The 21710-nt window shown below is 42.9% G+C and overlaps 1 protein-coding gene across 1 annotated transcript in view; it reads left to right on the top strand.

Annotated features, from left to right (window-relative positions):
• The window catches only part of PKD1L3 (polycystin 1 like 3, transient receptor potential channel interacting), a 74109-nt gene that overhangs the window by 11030 nt on the left and 41369 nt on the right, over positions 1–21710 (top strand). The window contains exons 4-13 of the mRNA XM_077831427.1: positions 3916–4026; positions 6344–6491; positions 8809–9029; positions 10350–10754; positions 12578–12676; positions 14047–14114; positions 16655–16772; positions 17495–17702; positions 19466–19586; positions 20028–20169. Coding sequence (XP_077687553.1) covers positions 3916–4026; positions 6344–6491; positions 8809–9029; positions 10350–10754; positions 12578–12676; positions 14047–14114; positions 16655–16772; positions 17495–17702; positions 19466–19586; positions 20028–20169 — 1641 coding nt within the window. The remainder of the gene's footprint in view (positions 1–3915; positions 4027–6343; positions 6492–8808; positions 9030–10349; positions 10755–12577; positions 12677–14046; positions 14115–16654; positions 16773–17494; positions 17703–19465; positions 19587–20027; positions 20170–21710) is intronic.

Genomic DNA, 21710 nt, shown 5'->3' with positions numbered 1-21710 from the left:
CAGCCTCTCCTCATAAGTCATGTGTTCCAGTCCCGTAATCATTTTTGTTGCCCTCCACTGGATGTTTTCCAATTTTTGCACATCCTTCTTGTAGTGTGGGGCCCAAAACTGGACACAGTACTCCAGATGAGGCCTCACCAGTGTCGAATAGAGGGGAACGATCACATCCCTCGATCTGCTGGCAATGCCCTACTTATACATCCCAAAATGCCATTGGCCTTCTTGGCAACAACGGCACACTGTTGACTCACATCCAGCTTCTCATCCACTGTAACCCCTAGGTCCTTTTCTGCCCCTCTTTTCCCCATTTTTCCATTACAGAACTACGTTTGGTCATTTTCTTTCACCACTTCCACAACATGAGTGTAAGGTTCTGTCTCAGGCATTTAAAGTCCTTCTCTCCAGATTTACATATTATCTGTGTAAACTGGTTTCTGAATATGTATTAGACAGACTCTCCACTCAGTCCCTTGTTGGTCCGTATAGCTATATTTTTACTAGTTGCCAATTCTAAATGTTGGGCTGTTGCTGAGATTCTGGGCCAGACAAAATCAGAACTAGTTCTATCCTTCTTAACTTTGTTTTTTGTTTGTTAAGCACTTCAGTGCTTTTGAAAAGCAGCCAGTTAACTACATAATGAAGTAAAAAGTAAAATGGGACTTTGCTCAGAAACCGATGGCATGAAAATGCCCCTTTTTTACTTCAATACCTACCTTTTCTTTGAATCTATCAACTGCATGAAAAAACTTGCACAGATACAGACAGACATCATCTTCCTTTCCAAATGCAAACAGATGGACATCGTACCAAAAGGACTGAAGGTAAAAAATCCATTACAATCTACATACCACACAGACTATGCTGACAGCTTGTGCCACACGCTCTCAAAGAAACTGCGGAATCACCTGATCAACATCCTCTACAGCAAACAGGGAAAGATTAAGAATGAGCTCTCAAAGATGGATACTCTCATAAAAAACCTACCTTCCACACAAACTTCCTCGTGGCTGGATTTTACTAAAACTAGACAAGCCATTTACAACACACACTTTGCTTCTCTACAAAAGAAAAAGGACACTAAACTTTCTAAACTACTACATGCTACAAGGGGCCACAGCAATGGTTCCCTCAACCCACCTAGCAATATTGTTAACCTATCCAACTATACTCTCAGCCCAGCAGAAGCAGCTGTTCTATCTCGGGGCCTCTCCTTCTGCCCCTCCACCCCCATGAACATGATACAGTTCTGTGGTGACCTAGAATCCTATTTTCGACGTCTCCGACTCAAGGAATATTTCCAAAATACCTCTGAACAACATACTAATCCACAGAGGTCTCCCTACCAACACTACAGAAAGAAGGATTCTAGGTGGACTCCTCCTGAAGGTCGAAACAGCAGACTGGACTTCTACATAGAGTGCTTCCGCCGACGTGCACGGGCTGAAATTGTGGAAAAGCAGCATCACTTGCCCCATAACCTCAGCCATGCGGAACGCAATGCCATCCACAGCCTCAGAAACAACTCTGACATCATAATCAAAAAGGCTGACAAAGGAGGTGCTGTTGTCATCATGAATAGGTCGGAATATGAACAAGAGGCTGCTCGGCAGCTCTCCAACACGAGTTTCTACAAGCCATTACCCTATGATCCCACTGAGAGTTACCAAAAGCAACTACAGCATATGCTCAAGAAACTTCCTGAAAAAGCACAAGATCAAATCCGCACAGACACACCCCTGGAACCCCGACCTGGGATATTCTATCTACTACCCAAGATCCATAAACCTGGAACTCCTGGGCGCCCCATCATTTCAGGCATTGGCACCCTGACAGCAGGATTGTCTGGCTATGTAGACTCCCTCCTCAGGCCCTACGCTACCAGCACTCCCAGCTACCTTCGAGACACCACTGACTTCCTGAGGAAACTTCAATCCGTCGGTGATCTTCCTGATAACACCATCCTGGCCACTATGGATGTAGAAGCCCTCTACACCAACATTCCACACAAAGATGGACTACAAGCCGTCAGGAACACTATCCCCGATAATGTCACGGCTAACCTGGTGGCTGAACTTTGTGACTTTGTCCTTACCCATAACTATTTCACATTTGGAGACAATGTATACCTTCAGATCAGCGGCACTGCTATGGGTACCCGCATGGCCCCACAGTATGCCAACATTTTTATGGCTGATTTAGAACAACGCTTCCTCAGCTCTCGTCCCCTAAAGCCCCTACTCTACTTGCGCTATATTGATGACATCTTCATCATCTGGACCCATGGAAAAGAAGCCCTTGAGGAATTCCACCATGATTTCAACAATTTCCATCCCACCATCAACCTCAGCCTGGTCCAGTCCACACAAGAGATCCACTTCCTGGACACTACAGTGCTAATAAACAATGGTCACATAAACACCACCCTATACCGGAAACCTACTGACCGCTATTCCTACCTGCATGCCTCCAGCTTTCACCCTGACCACACCACACGATCCATCGTCTACAGCCAAGCTCTGCGATACAACCGCATTTGCTCCAACCCCTCAGACAGAGACAAACACCTACAAGATCTCTGTCAAGCTTTCTTACAACTACAATACCCACCTGCGGAAGTAAAGAAACAGATTGATAGAGCCAGAAGAGTTCCCAGAAGTTACCTACTACAGGACAGGCCTAACAAAGAAAATAACAGAACGCCACTAGCCGTCACCTTCAGCCCCCAACTAAAACCCCTCCAACGCATTATTAAGGATCTACAACCTATCCTAAAGGATGACCCAACACTCTCACAAATCTTGGGAGACAGGCCAGTCCTTGCCTACAGACAGCCCCGCAACCTGAAGCAAATACTCACCAACAACCACATACCACACAACAGAACCACTAACCCAGGAACTTATCCTTGCAACAAAGCCCGTTGCCAATTGTGCCCACATATCTATTCAGGAGACACCATCACAGGGCCTAATAACATCAGCCACACTATCAGAGGCTCGTTCACCTGCACATCCACCAATGTGATTTATGCCATCATGTGCCAGCAATGCCCCTCTGCCATGTACATTGGTCAAACTGGACAGTCTCTACGTAAAAGAATAAATGGACACAAATCAGATGTCAAGAATTATAACATTCATAAACCAGTCGGAGAACACTTCAATCTCTCTGGTCACGCAATCACAGACATGAAGGTCGCTATCTTAAAACAAAAAAACTTCAAATCCAGACTCCAGCAAGAAACTGCTGAATTGGAATTCATTTGCAAATTGGATACTATTAATTTAGGCTTAAATAGAGACTGGGAGTGGCTAAGTCATTATGCAAGGTAGCCTATTTCCTCTTGTTTTTTCCTCCCCCCCCCCCCCAGATGTTCTGGTTTAACTTGGATTTAAACTTGGAGAGTGGTCAGTTTGGACGAGCTATTACCAGCAGGAGAGTGAGTCTGTGTGTGTATGGGGGTGGGTTTTTGGAGGGGGGTGAGGGAGTGAGAGAACCTGGATTTGTGCAGGAAATGGCCTAACTTCATTATCATGCACATTGTGTAAAGAGTTGTCACTTTGGATGGGCTATCACCAGCAGGAGAGTGAATTTGTGTGGGGGGGTGGAGGGTGAGAAAACCTGGATTTGTGCTGGAAATGGCCTAACCTGACGATTACTTTAGATAAGCTATTACCAGCAGGACAGTGGGGTGGGAGGAGGTATTGTTTCATATTCTCTGTGTATATATAAAGTCTGCTGCAGTTTCCACGGTATGTATCTGATGAAGTGAGCTGTAGCTCACGAAAGCTCATGCTCGAATAAATTGGTTAGTCTCTAAGGTGCCACAAGTACTCCTTTTCTTTTTGTGAAGTTTAAAGTTTCGTACTTTAATATATCAAATGCCAGTGCACATGAGACTGTGATGCCTTCCAGGGCAGTGCCACGGACTCCAGGCGTGCCAGGTGGCATCAGACGGGACCTTCTTTGGAGATCCTTGTCCTACATTGGGGAGCTACTTGTCTGTTCAATATCACTGCATGGAAGGTAAGTATTAAAGTTGTAGCCATAGTGCCCATGTACAATGTTTTAACATTGTGACTGGTGACATATCTCCTTAAAATAGCTTTAGAAGTTAGAGACAGGTCTGAACCAAGAATATCAGTCATGGATCTGAAATTCCCCAGTGTCTGAGGAGGTTCAGATCCAGCATTCAGGTTGGATCCATCACACAAAGAAAGCCCCAAGTGGAGAAGTTCAGGTCCAGACCAAAATTTCCCCCAAATCCCAGGGGTTCCAATGGTGCTGTTCCAAATTCAGGTCCAACTTTAAAGGCAGACATTTGCTTTCTTTTATAATTTAATTATATGTGTGTGAGTGAACTCAGTACTTGTGAAAGATGCTGGCATGTTAGCAGTGGATATTTTAATATATCCACATGTAACCCTTCTGCCAATGGCATCAGCACCAACAAGGGCCAGATCCTTATTTTAGGAGATTTTCAATAATTCCTTAATTCTTGGTTCAAGCCCCCATCCAGTAATCTGGGAACCTAAACCACTCTGGGGCCTTTGCTAGGCAAATCTGTACCCACGCTCAAGTACAGAGGTTTAAACAAATTAATTTTATTGGGGCGGGGGGAGAGAAAAGGAAAGTCCAGGTTGAACTAGGACAAATATTTCCAGTTCAATAGCTTCCACCATCATTTACCTCAGGGTGTATAAATCACAGTCCCAAATAATTAGACCCTGAATGGTTGATGCAGTTTGTTCTGCCTCCCAGCCTCCCATCTCACTTTGTGGGTCCCCAACTTCCTCACTCATAGTTTGTGATTCCAAGAGTCCAGGAGGACAATCAGGGTCCCTATTTCGTAGGTAGCTCTCTGATTTCAGCAGCAAGGACAGGGAGACCTCACCAGAGTCACTAGGCTGACAGACTGTTACTATGAATTCCTCTGTTCCCGCTGTAGTGCATTCAACTACTCTCACTCTGTTGTGACCTACGGGGGAATGCAACTGCTACTTTGCTCTGTCTGCTGCTCACGTGACCAAAACTGCTGCAGGGTTCTGACCTCTGCTTGCCACTGGCTAGACAACTGGAACCTCTGGTGATCTCTGCTCCCCTAAAGCAATTACAGCTCTTAGCTCAGCTCTTCTAGATATAAGGGGACCAGTGGTGTTATGAACCCCTCAGAATCCCTACCACTCAGGAACAATGCATTCTCTCTGCCCTTTCTCTCTGGCTTTGTCCAGGGCCTCTTACTGGACTAGGGTTGCCAACTCTGACTGAAGCTATTCTGGAAGATTTTTTCCCCCCAGCATGATGTAATGTTATTTTCTTAAAATATCCTATTAAAATCTTCTGGATTGCTTTCACTAGTCACGAGGAGATGGATATCAATTCCAGGAGACTCCAGGCCAATCCTGGAGGGTTGGCCAACTTATACCCCCACCTCAGCAAACATCACTTTAATCAGGATGACCTCATACCCAGTCATTGTCCAGGCTTTGCCCAGGGAGGCTCCCAACAGGGTACTCTCAAAAATATGGGCCCTAAGTACAAAACTTAGTCAAATTATATATCCCAGTGTCCCCAAACTACTTGCAGTTAATATGTAAATAAGATACTGCCTCGCACAGTTGACTCCCCTGGCTGTCCAGTTGATGACAGCAGAGAACAGAGCTGATAGTTAAATGAGGTACTGCCTCATTTAAACACTCCTTGCTCTCCAGCAGATGCCATCAGAGAACTCACTCAGTTACCTCCCATCTCTGGTAAGTGTCAAGCCACAGGGCTTACACAGAGAATAGGTGTAGCTGAGGCAGTAAATAGTACAAGTATCCTCAAAACTGCCTCAACAAAGTGGCTCAGCTGTGACAAAGAAGGGCTACTCCTAAATTTCCATGCCCATTCAATCCTTGGCCTCTCTGCTAAGAAGTTATCAGTTAGTGTGACACAGACACTTGTCCCCCCAGAACTGAAATGAGGCCACCAAACAGCCCTCAGATAGTCCTGAACTGGACTGGAGTAGGACCAGTGATCCAGAGGTGAATCTATAGCCTACTACCAGTGCCCTGAGCTACACAGTCCCCCAATTTTTTCTTCCTTCAGCTCCATATTCTCAAGGAAGGCTAGGCTGGAATAAGGATATGGCTAAATACAGATTAATTGCATAAGAAGAGTATGCTTAACAAGAAAGGTCACGTCAGATGACAGCTGAATAGGGCTTTGAATAAATACATATGACTAGGAATTTCAAGTATGTACAAAACACTCAAGAGTATAATTATGTTTCAACAAGAATCATGACAAGCAAAACCACGAGCAGGTGATGACGCTGTGCTCTGTGCATTATGTTTTACAGGTTTGCAGCTGGCCGTGACTGATACGTGCTTTATCTTTGAAAATATTACAGTTTCTCTGAAATGGCTACTCTCTCCCTATTCTGGCAACCTCTCCTGTATCATTAGCACTGGAGATGGACACACTATTGATCCCTATTACCCTCTAACGTAAGATGAAGATTTTGTACATGATTTTACAGAAAGGCTAAGGATTTTTTAGTTTTAGAGGTTTTGGGGGTATTTTGTGTTTCAAGTCACTTAAAATGAGACGCTGCAAATAAAGCAGTGACAGGACATGCAGGCAAGATGGGTGGATTGTGCTGTAACTTGCTTTGAAATTGTTAAAAGCAGCAATGCCTATTCTGTCAAGCTGCCAGGCATGATCTTTCATCTGCTCAGTATGAGTGAATTCCTTTTCCTTCCTAAAGTGAACTTTAATGTAGATTCTGTACACACACAATTACTGAGAAACCTGTTGCCCTTCTAAGGAGAAACTGGCAAGAATCTTAAGGCTAATATTTTGTTGTTTTTTTTCCAAAGAGTATTTTGCCATATTATTGAAAATGGTCCCATGGTGCTTTATTTTTCTTTATTTTTTTTTTCTAATTCCATGAAAACCTGGATTCTTCATTGCTGACAATTTTAAATCAAGACTGGATGTTTTTCTAAAACCTATCCTCTAGGAATTATTTTGGGGAAGTTCAATGGCTGGGATTACACAGGAGGTCAGACTAGAGGGTCACAGTTGTCCCTTCTGGCTTTGGAATCTATGAACTTTTTCTTTTAACAACCAAATATTTTTCTGCAGTATTTGAAAATCACACCTTGCTGCATTGTTCTAGTGCAGGGAAATCCAGAGAGAGAAACAGCCTAAAAACTCATCCATCTACTTACAAATCCAAAATGAGCAAAATGAAAAAAACAAAGAGCAGAAAGGGCAAAAAGTAAAGTGGCTGTTCAATATTCTTTCAGTGTTAATAGCTTATGGTGTTATTAATGACACAGGTAAAGAGCTTTATAAAAAAACATAGTATTATTTTTAGCTTGACCCAAGTGAACATTTTTTATTGTTACCTCATTCCCTCACTCCCCCACTAACCTGGTTTGTCTGTTTCTGCCACCCGTTGTGTCTTGTTTGACACCTAGACTGGGTGCGCTATAGGGCAGGGATTGTCTCCTATGGCCATGTATTACTCAGAAAAAGTGGTCCAGCTGAGATTGTGCTTAACCCACCTCAGCTAATGCATGTTAGCTAAACCCTATCTAAACTCAACCTTTTTCATAGTCAAGATAAGACCTTTATTACATGTCTATACAATGCCTAACATAACTTGGCCCTGACCTTTGACTGAGCTTCCTAGGTGGTACTGTAATAAATAAATAGTTCATAAATAATGGTCCCAGGGATATTTATGTTCTGCATTTATTTGCATTCCATGGTTTATCTCACCTTCTTATTCTGCTGTGGGCTTTGAGCTGGGCTAGACAGCATGGGGAGAGATTTTCAGAAGCCCTTAAGGGAAGTAATTGGGACTTGTGATCCTAAACCCCTTAGGTGCTTTGGAGGCTCTCCCCTGTGTTGTTACAAACCCCAGTGGCTACAGGAGCCTTTACTATAATAGTGTGCCTACCAATGATGCTGCTAGTAGAGCTGCAACAGTGTTAGCAATGAGGAGACATTTTTGCCAACAAATCCAAACTGTCATGAGCAGGGCATGGGCAGTCTGAGCTAGTGGCTGGAGCAGGAGTTGGGAGCAAGCTCAGGGCAGATATCAGGAGATCAGATTCCAGGGCAGACTGACAGTCAGGAGACGGGCAGGGTCAGGTTACCAGGAGATCAGAGTCAGGCAGTAGGAGTAGGTAGCACCAGGGAAGCAGTCCTGGGAAGGGGAGGGGGCACTCACTTGAATGGACAACTTCCTATTCCTGGTTTAAATAGAAACAGGGAACCAATCAGGACCCCCAGCGTTCCACCAGTCAGATGGCAGCATTGGAGTCGTCTGCTGGAGTTCAGCTTTTAATTCTGAGAACTTGTTAGCAAGTCACTGGGTTGGAAGTTACTGGTGCCTGTGGACTGGGCTTCGAGACCCGCATTCCCCGACACAAGCATAGATAAGACCATGCTTAGGGAGAGAAAAATAGACCAGCACTGGGATGATCTTGCAAGATGCTGAGTATCCTCAGCTCCCACTGACTTTAGCAGTAGGTTAAATATGGGGATGAAAATTTGGGAGGGAAGAAATGTAGTGTGACCATCCTCGACATACCGTGTTACAACATATGAGCTGGGGACAGAGAGACAAACTTAACCTTGGAATAATATGCAAGCAAAATAGGAATCGCTGTGGTTTCAGGAGATAACAATCTCTCTTAGAGCCATAATTCAGGAATGGTGGCCATTGCTTTCAGATCAGACAGCTATAAACCTCTCAATGCAACCTTCCATGACAATTGGATGTCCCCTTTGCATTTTAAGCTTGTCCAGCAATGTGACACACCAGTATACCTCTCCTGGAGAGTTTACTGTCTTCGTGGAATGCACAACCAGTGAATGGCACGTCACAGCACAAAAACTGGTGACAGTTCAGGATAAGATGGACCAGCTCAGCATTACTGGGTGCTACAGCAAGTATGAATCAGGAAACAGTTCTCACTGCAGGACCCTGTACGGGGAGATGTTATGGATCCAAGTTGAACTTAATGGAGGTGAGAGTAATCAGTTTGCACAGTTAAGTGGCAGGTTCAGTGGGTACAGGCAGAATCTCCACTAAGCAAATCTGTATTTCTTTAAATGAAAGCTTTCACTAAATGTTAACTTTTTCAAACTAACTTCACCGCATCCCCGTGCTATGGAGTCTATGTTATAGCTTCTGCAACATTTCAGATGTGAGCACAAACCTTTTTCTCTTCTGGATATGTCTGACAATCAAGGAGCACACAGGCCTAAAGAATATACCCTGCTCTTACTGGCACTGTGTTTAATAGTTAGAGCAGGGGCACTGGGAGTCCCATTCCTTGGTTTCTGGCTCTGCACAGACTCATGTGGCCTTGAGCAAGTCACATACCTGGCTGTGCCTCAACTGCCCATCTGCATAAAAAATATAGCAATATTGACCTACCTCCGATGGAGGTTGTTAGGATTAATTCATATTTGTAAAGCATTCTGAGAACCTTGGGGAAAGCTGCTAAATAACTGCAAAGGATGATAATTATTATATATTAGAGCTGGGTGAATAATTCATTACAAATCACTTATTAGATGAATTTGTCACAAAAAGACCGATTTTTCTCAAATCATAGAATCATAGACTATCAGGGTTGGAAGGGACCTCAGCAGGTCATCTAGTCCAACCCCCTACTCAAAGCAGGACCAATCCCCAACTAAATCATGTGTTTGTTATTCAAAATTATTTATGGAATAATTTCTATAAATGGTTCTTGGTCTGCAGCTTGTGTTGAACATTTTCAATAATCAATATTCATGCTGTTTTGACTGGACACATAGTGCTTGATCCTGCCAGGGAGCCGGGTGAACACTCTGGCTCCAATCCAGCAAGGCACATAAGCATGTGCTTAACTTTAAGCACAAGTCCCACTGAAGTCAACAGGAATACTCAGAGCCTTAAAGTTAAGCATGTGCTTAAGTGCTTTGCTGAATCAGGGCCAAAGTGCTCAGCATCTTGCAGGATCATGCCCCATGGCACGTCTCTAGTCCTTAACTGGGTGTTCAGACCTCTTAGAATAAGGCTTCTAGTCTACATGCTCGTGATTAAGAATTCAATATTATTTGCTTGAATTTTGTTGTTTCACCTTACATTCCTTCCTTCATTTGTTAGAATAATCATAAAAAGCAACCACAAAAGGAGCACAAAAACAAATGAAGTGAATGAATTTAAAAACTGAGATGAATGTTTGCAGAACATTGTTGCAATAGTTGCCCAGCTTGGTTATTTATGCCCCTGAATGTGACACGGAACAGGTAGAGTTGGATGATCTGGGACTAAGTTCTGAAATCCTACTTTCCAGGTACTGGAGTGACCTACACTGTAACAGCTGACAACACAACTCTGATTGACTCCAGCGCAAAGGAAGGAATTGTCCCTCACAATCTGACGCTTGATGGTACCTCTCAGCAGCTGATTGGCCCAGGGGTGCATCAACTGGAAATTCTGGCAACCAGCAACACAACAACGTCCGAGATTTCTGAAAGCATTGTTGTTCATTTAGTTGAACCTATATCCAGTCTTCAGGCTGCATTAGCCTCTCACACACTGGAAATGGGAAAAGACCTGGAAATAAATGTCTCTGTGGCTCATGGTGCACCAGATAAGCTGAAGTTTGAGGTGGTCGGGTCTAATGAAACTTACTCTCACCAGAAAGACAGCCCTAAAGGAGAACCTAGAATATACAGTATTCCTGTTCATTCTGAAGGTACAGCTCACTAGCATGTTACTTTTTCCCGTACACAAAGAGTTTGAATTTTTTTTTTTTTACTTTAGATTAAGGAAAGCAAGAAAGAACAAAAGTCAAAGCTCCATGCGAAAGAGCAGTGTCTGTATCTCCTTTGCAACAGGCTGCAGCAGTTCTGAGAACAAAATAGCGGCTGTCTCTGCACACAGACTAAGTTCAGATAGACGGAAAGGTGTCCTACATAGAAAACACGAGCGTCGTTGTTTCAGAGCTATATAGGCCACATAGCAGATACTGTATTTTTTCTCTCCTTTAATATTTCTTTATAATTCTTTAAGAAGGCAAATCAATAGTTACTGTCAAGTCTCAGTTTGACAAGAGGTTTATTGTGTGTCTGTAAGTAGGGTGGGACATGCAGCTTGTTGCGCTCTCTGTGTGGCTGCTGTGCAGATACATATTTTCTGTTTTCACTTCTTTGATACAAGCCGTTATTTTTGTGCAGCCTAAAGGCTCAGGGCCAGTTCTATACCAGTGTGACTCCAATGATTTGACTGGTGTCAGGTCAATGCAAACTTGGTGTAACAAAGTGGAGAACTGGGCCTTCAGTCTTTTATTTTTCTAACAGATACAAGATCCAACACTTAGCAGCTGTGTCTGCCCATGAGCATTAGTGCCTGGTAATGACCAGAGCTGGGCTTTCTGGCATTGCAAGCCATTGTACACCAGGCTTCGTATCATGACAGTGGTAGCACAACTTTCAAACTCTTGATGTGAGTCAGTGCAGTTAAAGTGTTCTGCCTGGTACCTGGAGTTTGGAGGGGGCCCCACAGTATCTGCAAGGCAAATGAGGGGCACACACTGTGCAAGCACATTTCACAGGGAGAGCGAGGGGACAGTCCTAACAGACTCGGAGTGAGACTTGAGGCAGAAGCCACATTGTCTGGATGGAGTTGCTCTGATGTGAGTCGTCTTGGACTGGCAATCACACTGGAAGGGTTGTTGTTGGCCCTGACTCCAGCTATTCTGTCTCCCTCGTGGGGGTATTGTAAAAAGCTGCAAGTGTAACACTCACCCACTAACTGTAGTGCTCTCTCCCCCTCTAGTGGTGGCTGGGCCACGCATAGAGGTTGATAAGTCTGCCACAGCTTGGTGAACAGTAAATTTTGCCTTTTAGCTCAGGCAGGAGAAGCTTATGCTTTTTAGATTCAGAGGTCACAGGTTCAATTCCCACTGCTGCTTACTCACCCAGAGCAAGGTGTTAACAGAACCCTAGAATCTGGGTTCAGAGTAGCAGCCGTGTTAGTCTGTATTCGCAAAAAGAAAAGGAGTACTTGTGGCACCTTAGAGACAAATAAATTGGTTAGTCTCTAAGCTGCCACAAGTACTCCTTTTCTTTCTAGAACCTGGTGGAGTTTGGGATCCAGTGAAGTTCAGTTTGGAAGCAGGCAGGTTACATTGTTCCTGGATTTGTTAACAATACCCTGGGATAGTAGGTGCTGAGCTGTTTTCTGGATTTGGAATTGGTGTAAATAAGACTGTAGTTGGAGGCTCAGAAGAGGGACAGAAGAAAGAGTTCTTTCCTCTGGAGCTAATTTGACTGAATTTTATGGGCCAATAATTGTAATTCTTGTAAAATCCCAAGAGCTCAATGATCAAATAACCCCTAAATAACTTATTTTAAAGAGGTAGTTTATTCCAGCATTGCCTAGTAATTCACAAGGGAGGAAGAGGATTTCTTCGTGAAGGCCTGGAACACAAAGTTGGATATTATGACTCAAACATGTAGGTCTAGTGCACTGCTGCTGCTAATGCCCAATCTACGTTTGGCACCCTGTCCTTCCTAGGTACGTTTGTGGTCAAGGTGCTAGCTTTGAATGCCTTCTCGAACATGAGTCTGGAGATTGGGAGCATCACCGTATTGGCCAACAATTCTCTTAAAGAAGGTAAGAATGCTTACCTATCACTGCTGTCTGCAGTCATATTCTGTGACCCTTTACAATAAATCAGTTCACTGCACTGAGTGTTTGCATGGTCTGCACATACGACTCTAATAATTGCTTCCCTCCAGAGCCAGTGCTGATAATCCTCTTGGACACTCTGGGGAAAGAAACCAGAGCCTACATATATACTAATTACATACTAATATATATACTACATATATACTACATATATACTAATCTCCGTAGAGAGGCAAGAGACTGACTAGGCATGGAGAAGTAAAAACATGCTCCTCACCCAGTTCAGGTGTCCCCTTATATAGGGGAGAAGGCATGTTGGCTACGCAATACAGGGAAGCCGACACTACTCATTCTGTTATTGTCTCATTCAGCCCCAGTTGCACTATAGAACCATTGGAAGTTTTGCCACTGACTTCAGTAGAGCAGGATCAGGCCCTATGTGAGAAAATGGACTTCCAAGGACTGTCCATTTTGCACCTCTTACCAGCTCTCAATTCACTTTAAAAATAAAGTGAGAGATACAAGAATGTATAACCTTCTCAAGTTTAAAAATCCTTTAAAAAAAAAAAAAAGGCCAGTAGCTTCTTATTACTTCTGTCTAATGAAGAGAGCTACCCTGGCTTTGAAGTGGTCCCAGCTTGGGGTCTCTCCACATAAGGTTACACATTGCACATGTGCTGTTTGTGCTAGAAAGAATTAGCTATAGATGTGGCCTGTGAAATACCTCCAGATGTTGTGTAATACCTGAATCTCAGCATAACGTGAACTGCTGTTAACAAATAACATGCTGCTAGATAGTTCAAGTCACAGCTACATTCCTACTAGTGTAAAGATAGTGATACATTCGATCCCGTGAACAAATGGGCTATTGTAATAACACTGAGCCCTTAATTTCCACGGTTCTTTCTCAAATTGTCTTTGCACCCCCACTTAGGCTGTAAGCTCTTTGGGGCAGAGACTCTCTCCTTGCTCAATGTTTTTACTTAGCACAATGGGATCCCAGTTCATCATTAGGGCTCCTGTGGATCATAATAATACAAATAAAGTTCTGATTTTTATTTCACTTGCACCAGTTTAACTCCATCAACTTCAATGAATTTACTCCTGATTTGCCCCACTGTGAGAGGAGAATCAGGATCCTCCTCTTTATAATATATTAGTTGCTTGTTGTTATTATTTTGTCCATTGCAACATTTCTGCTTATCATAACCAGGGAGTTTGATTCCTGTAACCCTGACTTTCAGACAGATTGCAGGCAAATCATGATTTATTTAAGTCATAATGCTCAGTCACTGCTGTCTGGCAGCCTCATAAATGGCAGTAAAACATTCTGTTATCTTTTTTATATTTAACAGATTTGTCTCAGAACAAAGGCAAATCCAAAGCAAACAGCCGAAAGACAAATGTGAGTATTGTTCAAAAGGTATAACCTTAAGAGGAAATGCTAAGAAATACCTCTTCATTGTTAAAGTACTTCCTGAAGAACATTTGCCACGCACATAATTATGAACCCGATTTTTCATGTTGCTGAGTACTATCAACTCCTGTTGACTTATTGGGGTTAAGAACATAAGACTGGCCATACTGGGTCAGAGCAAAGGTCCATCTAGCCCAGTATCCTGTCTTCTGACAATGGCCAATGCCAGGTGCCCCAGAGGGAATGAACAGAACAGGTAATTATCAAGTGATCCATCCCCTGTCGCCCATTCCCAGCTTCTGGCAAACAGAGGCTAGGGACACCATCCCTGCCCATCCTGGCGAAGAGCCATTGATGGACCTATCCTCCATGAATTTATCTAGTTCTTTTTTTAACCCTGTTATAGTCTTGCCCTTCTCAACATTCTCTGGCAAGGAGTTCCACAGGTTGTCTCTGTGTTGTGTGAAAAAATACTTCCTTTTTTTGTTTTAAACTTGCTGCCTATTAATTTAATTTGGTGCCCCTAGTGCTTGTGTTATGAGAAGGAGTAAATAACACTTCCTTATTTACTTTCTCCACACCAGTCATGATTTTGTAGACCTCTATCATATCCCAATCTTATTACTGTCTCCTTATACAGCAGCCATTTCATACCCCTAGGTTATTTTTGTTGCCCTTTTCTGAACCTTTTCTAATTCCAATATATCTTTTTTGAGATGTGGCAACCACATCTGCATGCAGTATTCAAGATGTGGGCATACCATGGATTTACATAGAGGCAATATGATATTTTCTGTCTTATTATCTATCCCTTTCTTAATGATTCCTAACATTCTGTTTGCTTTTTTGACTGCCACTGCACATTGAGTGGATGTTTTCAGGGAACTATCCACAATAACTCCAAGATCCCGTTCTTGAGTGGTAACAGCTAATTTAGACCCCATCATTTTATATGTATAGTTGGGATTATGTTTTCCAGTGTGCATTACTTTGCATTTATCAACACTGAATTTCATCTGCCATTTTGTTGCCCAGTCACCCGGTTCTGAGAGATCCTTTTGTAGCTCTTCGCAGTCTGCCTGGGACTTAACTATATTCAGTAGTTTTGTACCATCTGCAAATTTTGCCACCTCACTGTTTACCCCTTTTACTAGATAATTTATGAATATGTTAAATAGGACTGGGCCCATTACAGACCCCTGGGGGACATCACTATTTACCTCTCTCCATTCTGAAAACTGACAATTTATTCCTACCCTTTGTTTCCGATCTTTTAACCAGTTACCAATCCATGAGAGAACCTTCCCTCTTATCCCATGACTGCCTACTTTGCTTAAGAGCCTCTGGTGAGGGACCTTGTCAAAGACTTTCTGAAAATCTAAATATACTATATCCACTGGATCCCCCTTGTCCACATGCTTGTTGACCCCCTCAAAGAATTCTAGTAGATTGGTGAGGCATGATTTCCCTTTACAAAAACCATGTTGACTATTCCCCAATAAATTTTGTTCATCGATGTGTCTGACAATTTTGTTCTTTTGTGCTTTACTATAATTTCAGTTGAGAAGCTTAGCACATCACATGACTGGGCCCTCTAAATCTGAGGCATTGCTCCTAGAATGTTAGATTATCATAGAACCCACACTGCATATCTTTGAGGCAAATACAGTCTTTAGATCTGTTCTAAAGCTCTTAGTAAAAGCAGGCCAATAAAAATAAACAGACTAGAAAACTCATTTCTCCCAATGACTGATCATGCTTGGACTGAAATCCTCTTACAGTTTTTTAAAAAGTCAACTAAATTTTTTTTTTTTAAATCCAGCTTCTGAGAAGGTATTCATTAAATAGAATGTCCCAAATTTATTTTAATGCCTTTTTACATTGTTTCTGAAGGTTTTTCTGCTCCCCTGTTGATATTTATAAGGATCTTTTCAGCAAAGGAGAAGCTAACAGTCTACTGAGAGTAAAGGATGAAATTGATGATACCCTAAGTGCAGTCAAATTCACAACATTAAATGAACTGTAAAAACTAATTAAAAATAATGGTTTTGTTTTCTTTGCAGTGTAATAATCTTAAGCGTTACTTGTAACGATAGCAAGTATAGAATTTCACACGGACATGATTTTCAAGACAACAGTATCCCTTAAAAACAGACTTCACTCAAAACAGAAACTATGTCAGAAGAACAGGAGACATTACTCGTCTTTATGACTAGAGCCATTATGTGTCAGAATGCTGAGAAAAAGAAAAACCACATCATTATTCATGTGTGACCTATTGTAAGAGGAAGGATTGTCTGGTGGTTACAAGCACAAGACTAGAAGTTGTGACATCTGGGTTCTAGTCTCAGATCTCCTATAGACTTTCTGTATGATCGTGGACAAACCATTATTTAAGCTGATTGGGGCCTAATTTTTTAGCCCTGGCTCTCTCTGCTAATAGCATACTGCAAATCCCTTTTTCTTATTCATTATAAAATAATGAAAGGTTAGACAGCTGTTAACACACATTGCTGCTCTAATTGGTACTTTCACTTCTTGTTTAGGATGACAAAAGGAAAAATAAAATATACATTAAACCTAGTCGCCACGTGGATCCATTCACAACAGTTACCCTTGACTGGCCAGATGACAAGGATAATTCTACCTTCACCTGGGCATGTGGTATGTGCAGTGCATGTTTTGACTTTTTCCTCCCATTAGCTAGCTGCCTAATGGTAAACTCACCATCATACTGGATGTGCTGTGCCAGTCTGACTGTAAGAGGATATAGAACCCACCTGGCTTTAAACAAAAGCTACATGCTCGTTGTACAGTCAAAATATAAACCTTCATGCTAATTCCACAACACTACTACATGGACCCCAGTCTAATCTTCTCCCTAGGGATGGTTGCTCCTTGAGCTCCATCTCTCAAGATGTGTATCCCCAGCCCTGAGCCTCCTCAGCCGTGGATCTACTTCCACCTGACCCATATTCAGAGTCTTATGAACCCGCAAAAATTAACTGGCAGATCCCAGCAGAGTTCCAACACCTGACAGCAGAGGGTCAGTGCTGCCAGAGTATGATATCCCCTTTTTACACTGAGGAGAAGCAGGCCTGCTGCATCTGAAGCTGGGGGAGGCTTCGGTTTTTCTGCAGCAATGAAAAGCATCAAGGTTTAAAATTGGACCGGGACTCAGGAGATCTGGGTTCTTTCCTCTGCCACTGGGCAGGTGGGCCACTCTGGTTAAGTCACTTCACCTTTTTGTGCCTCAGTTTCCCCATCTGTGAAATAGGGATAAAGAAGCTTGCCTCCCTTGTGAGGCATTTTGAGATCTACGTCTGAAAATCGCGACAGAAGAGCCAGATATTATTACCAACATTAAAAAGGAAATGTTTGTGCAGGGGCTTGCTGGCCTGGGTGGCAGGAATGTGTGCAGCAGCAAGTAATCCCCACTGACCAGAGCATGGCACAGATCCCGCCTTCCTGCCTGCCCCCACCAAACTCAGCGGTGACCCTGCAAGCGATAGTCAGAAACCATGGAAAAGAAGAGAAGCAGGACGAGCAATGTCTGTACGTGACTGCCAGACAAGAACTGCACCCAGAAATCAGGTCTGCCTTGGAACCGTAGTACTTATTCCCCATTATTATTGCTACATTTCCTCTTGCAACCATTGAAATCAATGAGAGTAATGTGCCAATTTTCAAAAGCACCAAGGGGTCTATCTGCATCTTTAGGCACCTAAATACCTTTGCAAATATGGCCCTTAGGAGCCCAAGTTTCATGAGACTTAGGCCTGGTCTACACTACAGACTTAGGTTAATGTAATCTGCTTCATGTCGACCTCACTGTTAGCATCTACACTAAAATGCAGCTCCCACCGATGTAACTCGCCCACTACACCAACTTAATAACTCCACCTCTGCAAGAGGCATAGCACTTAGATCGATGTAGTTAGGTCAACACAGTGACAGTGTAAACACTGCATTGTTTATATAGACTGTTGCTGCCTTTCAGAAACCGTCCCACAATGCCACACACTAGCAGTTAAATTGGTGCAAGCGCTCCTGGTGAGGACGTGCACCGCTGACCAGGAGCGTAGTGTGCTCATGTAAAACCAATTCAGTTACTGCAGGGGCTGTGTATCGTTGTAACTTAGGTTGATGTAATTTTGTTGTGTAGACTTGCCCTTAGTCTTCGAAAGCCTGGTCGACACCTAAAACTTAGGTCGACTGAGCTACATTGGTCAGAGATGTGAATTTAAGCCAACAAAAGCCCCAGTGTAGACACTGCTAGGTTGAGGGAAGAATTCTTTCACTGACCTAGTGACCACCTCTTCAGGGGGTGGATTTAGTACAACAACAGAAAACCCTCTTCTGTCACTGTAGCAAGTGTCTACACTACAGCTGTGCCACTGTAGCATGTGTAGTGTAAACTAGGGCTGTCAAGCGATTAAAAAAATTAATCGCGATTAATCGCACTGTTAAACAACAATAGAATACCATTTATTTTAAATATTTTTGGATGTTTACTACATTTTCAAATATATTAATTTCAATTACAACCTAGAATACAAAGTGTACAGTGCTCACTTTATATATCCCTTCATACTTCAACCACCGTTCCAGAGGACATGTGTCCTCACTTTCAGGTGACATTGTAAATAAGAAGCAGGCAGCAGTATCTCTTGTCAATGTAAATAAACTTGTTTGTCTTAGCAATTGGCAGAATAAGATGTAGAACTGAGTGGACTTGTAGGCTCTGAAGTTTTACACTGTTTTGTTTTTGAGTGCAGTTATGTAACCAAAAAAAATCTACATTTGTAAGTTACACTTTCACGATAAAAAGATTGCACTTCAGTACTTGTATGAGGTGAATTGAAAAATATGACTTCTTTTGTTTATCATTTTTACAGTGCAAATATTTGTAATCAAAATAATAATATAAAGTGAGCAGTGTGCACTTTCTATTCTGTGTTGTAATTGAAATCAATATTGAAAATGTAGAAAAATATCCAAAAATATTAAATACATTTCAGCTGGTATTCTATTGTTATAAGTGCGATTAATCGTGATTAATTTTTTAAATCACGATTAATTTTTTGGAGTTAATTGCGTGAGTTAACTGTGATGAATTGACAGCCCTACTGTAGACACATCCTCAGTACTTCTGTTCCTTTTGAAAACAGGACATAGGCTTCAAAGTCACTTGGGAGTTTTTGAAAATGTTGCTGTTTGTGACTTCTGTGTACCACCTGCCTCATAACCCATGAGTTTGGCAGATTCCGTCCAAAAGACGGAAAAAATAGGGTGGGCTTTTAGCTGGGATTACTGTCATCTATTGGTTCATAACTATTGTCTTGCCTTCCTTTTAGGTGTGAGACAAACTGCAAGCTAGTGAATGTCACTACAGAAGTTGCTTTGAGAGCCACTGTGCAGGAAGGCTCCCAGGCCGTACAGTATAACTGGTATTTAGACAACACATTCCAGTCAAAGGTGAGATGAGTGGGTTGGTCAGGAATGCTGCACCCTCAAAAAATAAACACCCAGATTGAAAGGAAGCCCTTTGAGGTAGGGGAGTGGATGTCTCCCTAGGTACCTTTAAGGCATTTGCTGCCAGTAGAGATAATCATGGTAATTGCATGTGTAAAAGCAGGCACACAGTTGCACATGCATTTTTCAGACAGATTTCCAGCCTTATCATGTATATTCAGGTGGATGAATGTTTCACCAAATATAATTCATTCTTTGTCACTATTAGTGCACCGTACTCCCATGTATCATAGTTGGGAAAATCTCCTGATGTCAACAGGTACGTTTTTTGAATAAAGGCTTCAGGTCTGGGTCTATAAACAATGTAGCACACCGAACTCTCTGGATGGAAATCGCAGTAAACAGCCTCTTCTGCTTTGTTAATTTTCCTGTTGGGTTTTCCAGCCTCCCTCCCTCCCTTCAGTCTGCAGTCTGAAGGGTTTCCGACAGAGCTCCTTGACTTTGCTTCAGAGCAACAGATCTACATTGGTATTGAACAGCTCCTTTCTGCAGACACACGGAGAAGCATTTCGGATTAAAGTAACAGGTGGGGAAAGCCAGAGTTTCGAAAACTCCACCAAGATACAATCTCTTTGCAATCTGGAGACATCATAGAATCATAGAATCATAGAATATCAGGGTTGGAAGGGACCTCAGGAGGTCATCTAGTCCAACCCCCTGCTCAAAGCAGGACCAATCCCCAACTAAATCATCCCAGCCAGGGCTTTGTCAAGCCTGACCTTAAAAACTTCTAGGGTAGGAGATTCCACCACTTCCCTAGGTAACGCATTCCAGTGTTTCACCACCCTCCTAGTAAAAAAGTTTTTCCTAATATCCAACCTAAACCTCCCCCACTACAACTTGAGACAATTACTCCTCGTTCTGTCATCTGCTACCACTGAGAACAGTCTAGATCCATCCTCTTTGGAACTCCCTTTCAGGTAGTTGAAAGCAGCTATCAAATCCCCCCTCATTCTTCTCTTCCGCAGACTAAGCAATCCCAGTTCCCTCAGCCTCTCCTCATAAGTCATGTGTTCCAGCGCCCTAATCATTTTTGTTGCCCTCCATTCTTTTCGATTTTTGCACATCCTTCTTGTAGTGTGGGGCCCCAAACTGGACACAGTACTCCACATGAGGCCTCACCAATGTCGAATACAGGGGAACGATCACATCCCTCGATCTGCTGGCAATGCCCCTACTTATACATCCCAAAATGCCATTGGCCTTCTTGGCAACAAAGGCACACTGTTGACTCATATCCAGCTTCTCCTCCACTGGAACCCCTCGGTCCTTTTCTGCAGAAGTGCTGCCTAGCCATTCGGTCCCTAGTCTGTAGCGGTGCATTGGATTCTTCTGTCCTAAGTGCAGGACTCTGCACTTGTCCTTGTTGAACTTCATCAGATTTCTTTTGGCCAAATCCTCTGATTTGTCTAGGTCCCTCTGTATCCTATCCCTACCCTCCAGCGTATCTACCTCTCCTCCCAGTTTAGTGTCATCTGCAAACTTGCTGAGGGTGCAACCACACCATCCTCCAGATAATTAATGAAGATATTGAACAAAACCGCCCGAGGACCGACCCTTGGGGCACTCCACTTGATACCGGCTGCCAACTAGACATGGAGCATTGATCACTACCCATTGAGCCCGACAATCTAGCCAGCTTTCTATCCACCTTATCGTCCATTCATCCAGCCCATACTTCTTTAACTTACTGGCAAGAATACTGTGGGAGACTGTGTCAAAAGCTTTGCTAAAGTCAAGGAACAACACGTCCACTGCTTTCCCCTCATCCACGGAGCCAGTTATCTCGTCATAGAAGGCAATTAGATTACTCAGGCATGACTTGCCCTTGGTGAATCCATGCTGACTGTTCCTGATCACTTTTCTCTCCTCTAAGTGCTTCAGAATTGATTCCTTGAGGACCTGCTCCATGATTTTTCCAGGGACTGAGGTGAGGCTGACTGCCCTGTAGTTCCCAGGATCCTCCTTCTTCCCTTTTTTAAAGATGGGCACTACATTAGCGTTTTTCCAGTTGTCCGGGACCTCCCCCGATCGCCATGAATTTTCAAAGATATTGGCCAATGGCTC

The sequence above is a fragment of the Eretmochelys imbricata genome, chromosome 12 (assembly GCF_965152235.1).
Source record: "Eretmochelys imbricata isolate rEreImb1 chromosome 12, rEreImb1.hap1, whole genome shotgun sequence".
NCBI lineage: Eukaryota > Metazoa > Chordata > Testudines > Cheloniidae > Eretmochelys > Eretmochelys imbricata.
The sequence above is the reverse complement of the archived record's forward strand: the minus strand, read 5'-3'. Positions and strand labels throughout refer to the sequence as shown.